At 40.3% G+C, this 3,777-nt stretch overlaps 1 protein-coding gene across 1 annotated transcript in view; it reads left to right on the forward strand.

Moving 5' to 3' along the window:
• The window catches only part of SMAP2 (small ArfGAP2), a 59,413-nt gene that overhangs the window by 34,595 nt on the left and 21,041 nt on the right, over positions 1-3,777 (forward strand). The window contains exon 2 of the mRNA XM_019643689.1: positions 3,421-3,514. Coding sequence (XP_019499234.1) covers positions 3,421-3,514 — 94 coding nt within the window. The remainder of the gene's footprint in view (positions 1-3,420; positions 3,515-3,777) is intronic.

The following is a 3,777-nucleotide window of genomic DNA, read 5'->3' on the forward strand; positions in this document are numbered from 1 at the left end:
TGCCTTTTCAAGGAATATTTTGAGGGAGACAAAGGAAGTGGCTTAAAATTTCATGTTTTCTAGAAGACTTTGAAATTCGATCCAGGATAAATTTCTTCTTTGTGATATTCAGCCAACTTTGGTTCTGACACTTTAGGGCTGGAACTCATTCCTGCCTAAAAAGCAGCATTCTCTAGTGTTGCCTAGTGTTGGTATGTACATACGAATGAGTTACCCGGTCCTTATCAAAGAAGAAGATGAATTGTAAATGGGTCCTGGAAATCTCCTGCTATACCATGTTCTTATATGTAGCTCTCTTTTATTGTTATCCTTCTGCATTCTAAGCGGTGTGAGATAGATATTATTAGACACATTCTCTAAGCGAGGAAACGGAGACTTAGGAAAATGAAGCGTCTCTCTGAGGGTGACACAGCTAATCATTGATGGAGCTGACACAGAAACCTAAATTGTTTTCTGGCTGCAAAGATTGTGCTTTTAATAATGACACCATTTTCCCACATTGTCATGCATATGAGTAACTTTTGTCTCTTGCGTTTTCCTTTTCTCCGATTTCAGGATCTTTTATGGAGCGTGCTGCTATTGACTAATAAATCTAGTGACTTCAAACTAAAGGAGGCTGAGTGTCTGGGATAGGGCTGTCACGATGTCGCTGGGAAAAGGTTGTCAGAGGGATGTGGGAGGCGGGCAGAGGAGGCTGTCCTCCAGCTTTTCAGGAAAATATGATTGCCTGTTTCTGTGCTGGCGCCTTGTTAGCAGCTCCAGAGCATCAGGCCCTAGTCTTGTGTTCTCAGAGGCAGAGTCTTTTTTATAAATTGGGGAACAGTGTGTTTTTCCAGGACCCAGCAGCTCCAAGTCAAGTAGTTGTTTCAATCTATTGGGTTGTCGGAAAAGTCATGACGTAGTTTTTTGTTGCAAAAATGCGTCATGACTTTTCCGACAACCCAATAGTTGTGGAGAGCGCAGCTTAGTGGCCCATGTGGGGATTGAACTGGCAACTTTGGTGTTGTGAGCACTGCACTCTAACCAACTGAGCTAACTGGCCGTCCCAGAGGCAGTCTTGATTGTGAGAAATTCCACAATTGTGACAGGGGCTTAGATGATTGGGAATCATCTCCTCCAGACTGACAGCCAAGAAGCAAACAGCATAATATTCTATTCATAGCCAACTTTTTAAAAAACTCTTAGAAACATTTAAACAAAAATTTTCAATTACAGTTGACATTCAATATTACGTTAGCTTCAGGTGGACAGCATAGTGATTAGACATGTATATAACGTACGAAGTGATCCCCCTGACTAGTCTTGTACCCACCTGGCACTATCCATATTTATTACCATATTATTGACTACATTCCCTATGCTCCACAGCTAACTTCCAGTTAGTGTTTTTGGCTTCTGATTTTGTTGGCAAACAAGTATATTTTAACTATCTTATCATGAGTTCTAGAATCTAGAGCAAAGGGAAAATGGTAAAGAAACATGAGATATTAACTTTTGGTCCCATTTTTAATCTTATATAACTTAGATCTTACCTGAGTTCCTTTACGAAAGTGATAACCTAAAATAGACATACAGCCCCCCTATGACACCTCATTCACATCTGTTTAGGTTTTTCTTTGTGTCTATGTAACTCCCTGCCACCGAAAGAAGTATGTGAACCATTTGTGTGTTTATTAGCTGTACGGCAGGCCTGTGCAAATANACTTAGAAAGAAAAGCTGAAGAAGGGTAAATAAAAGTTTATAATCTTTAAAAAGTTCTTATTTTTTAGAGATAGTATATATTGAAGTATATACAGAAGAAATGATGTGATATTTGGGATTTGTTTCAAAATATTCCAAGGTTGGGGATGAGGGAAAGTGGGTGGGACTATAGCTGAAGCCAGATTGGCCAGAGGTTGATAATTGCTGAAGCTGGTGGTTAATTATACTCTGCTTTTGTGTTTGAAATTTTTCATAATAAAATGCGAAGATGGAAGAGAGATTATAATCTGGTCTACATTGGGGCGGGAGGTGTGGGGCAAGAAAGGTTCCTTTTAGGAAGAACTTTCCTGCTGAGACCTTTGTGATTTGGGGGAGCTGACCAGGCTACAAGTGGTGGATGGTGGTTGGGGAAAGAGCTTTTTAGGTAGTAGGAACAGCATGTCCAAAGGCCAAAACAAAGACTATGTTGGTGCTTTGAGGAAATGAAAGAAGGCTGGTACTGTCAGAGTTGAGAGGCTGGGGAAATAGGCATGGGCCAGATGGTATAAGACGGTGGAGACCATGTTAAGGATTTTATTTTTTAGTCCAACAGTGATACAAGGAAGCCTTCCATAGAATGGTTTTAAGCAGCTGAATGACAGGGTCACATTTGCTTTTTTAAGAGCTCAAGCTGACTTTTGTGGAGAACGGTTTTGGTTTGGGATTGGAGGGAGAAAGAAATGTAAAAGTTAAGGGGAGAGACATTAGGAGGTTATGGTCCTAGTCCAAACAATCTGATGATTTTGGATTAGAGAAGTAGGTGTTGCAGATGGAGAGAAAGAGATACTGATTTGAGAGATATTTTGGTCTGTGTGATGGTATAGATATGAGGGTTGAAAGAGAGAAGTATCAAAGATGATGTATAAATTTCTGACGCATTTGAGTGGTTGGAGGTGTAATTGACTATGATGGAGAAAAATGACGGAAGAGCAGGTTTTGTGGCAGGAGATTGAGGGCTGTTTGTAATATGCCATTCAGAAAATTTTCACCAATTTACATTTTCACCTCTCTATTATAAGACTATGTGAAAGGCTTATATGCGGAAGCCTGATCTGTACAGATTTGTGTTTTAGGAAGATTATTCTGGTGGGAGTCTGGAGACCNAGATTCATTAAAGGTTAGTTCTATTTTTCAGTTGCACCTTCTGTATCTTATGAAGGTTTACATGCTATGTGGTTATTTGAGAATCTGAAGATTGAAAAAGATCTTGGGATTTGTCCCTCAAGTGTTAAGGAGCCTATTTCAAAAGCCTATGTAAAACATATTTATTGGTAATAAAGCTGAATAGGTTAATTAATAGTGTAAACTCCAAATGTAGTTAGTGCCTGCATGGTACCTGCTTGATTAGGCACTGACAATTTCCTGCCACGTAGATATTTTGATTCTTAGCTGTGTATCTGGGACTTTCAAATGGGATCTTGAATTTTTACTGAATTAAATATATCTTGTCAGATCTTTCAGTAAAGGGAGCTCATGGGGGATGGGGTGGGAAAGACAACTGTGGGGGCAAATGTTTAGGAGTAGAATAGAGAGGGTTGGGGATTGGAAATCAGGATACACAGGTTTAAACCTTGGTTCTGCCACTCTCTGGGTTGGTTCTTCAGTTGTAACATGCTGCCTTGGGTGGGAAGGTTTTCAGTTCTTTCCTGTTTTCACATCCCGTGTCTCCACATCTCTCTGATTACAGTGCATGCAAGAGATGGGGAATGGAAAGGCAAACCGCCTGTATGAAGCTTACCTTCCTGAGACTTTTCGGCGACCTCAAATAGACCCGTATCTTTTTTGGACTTAGAAGGCTGAGTGGTATTTTGGTGTTTTGGGAGAGCCACATAAGACTCAAGGCCTATAATCTCACTGGGCAAAGTCAGATCTAATCTGTATAGATAAGTCAAAGTCCTGCTTTCCGTCTCTCCTGCAATCAAGACATACAAAAAGCGTATCTAGACTTTCAGTGTCATAATGGTGGTGTCGCATGGGGAAAACTCATTTAGGAAGTAAGACTGCAATGGGTCACTGTGAATTCTTCCATAAAGTGA

The sequence above is a fragment of the Hipposideros armiger genome, unplaced genomic scaffold (genome assembly GCF_001890085.2).
Source record: "Hipposideros armiger isolate ML-2016 unplaced genomic scaffold, ASM189008v1 scaffold_82, whole genome shotgun sequence".
Classification (NCBI taxonomy): Eukaryota; Metazoa; Chordata; class Mammalia; order Chiroptera; family Hipposideridae; genus Hipposideros; species Hipposideros armiger.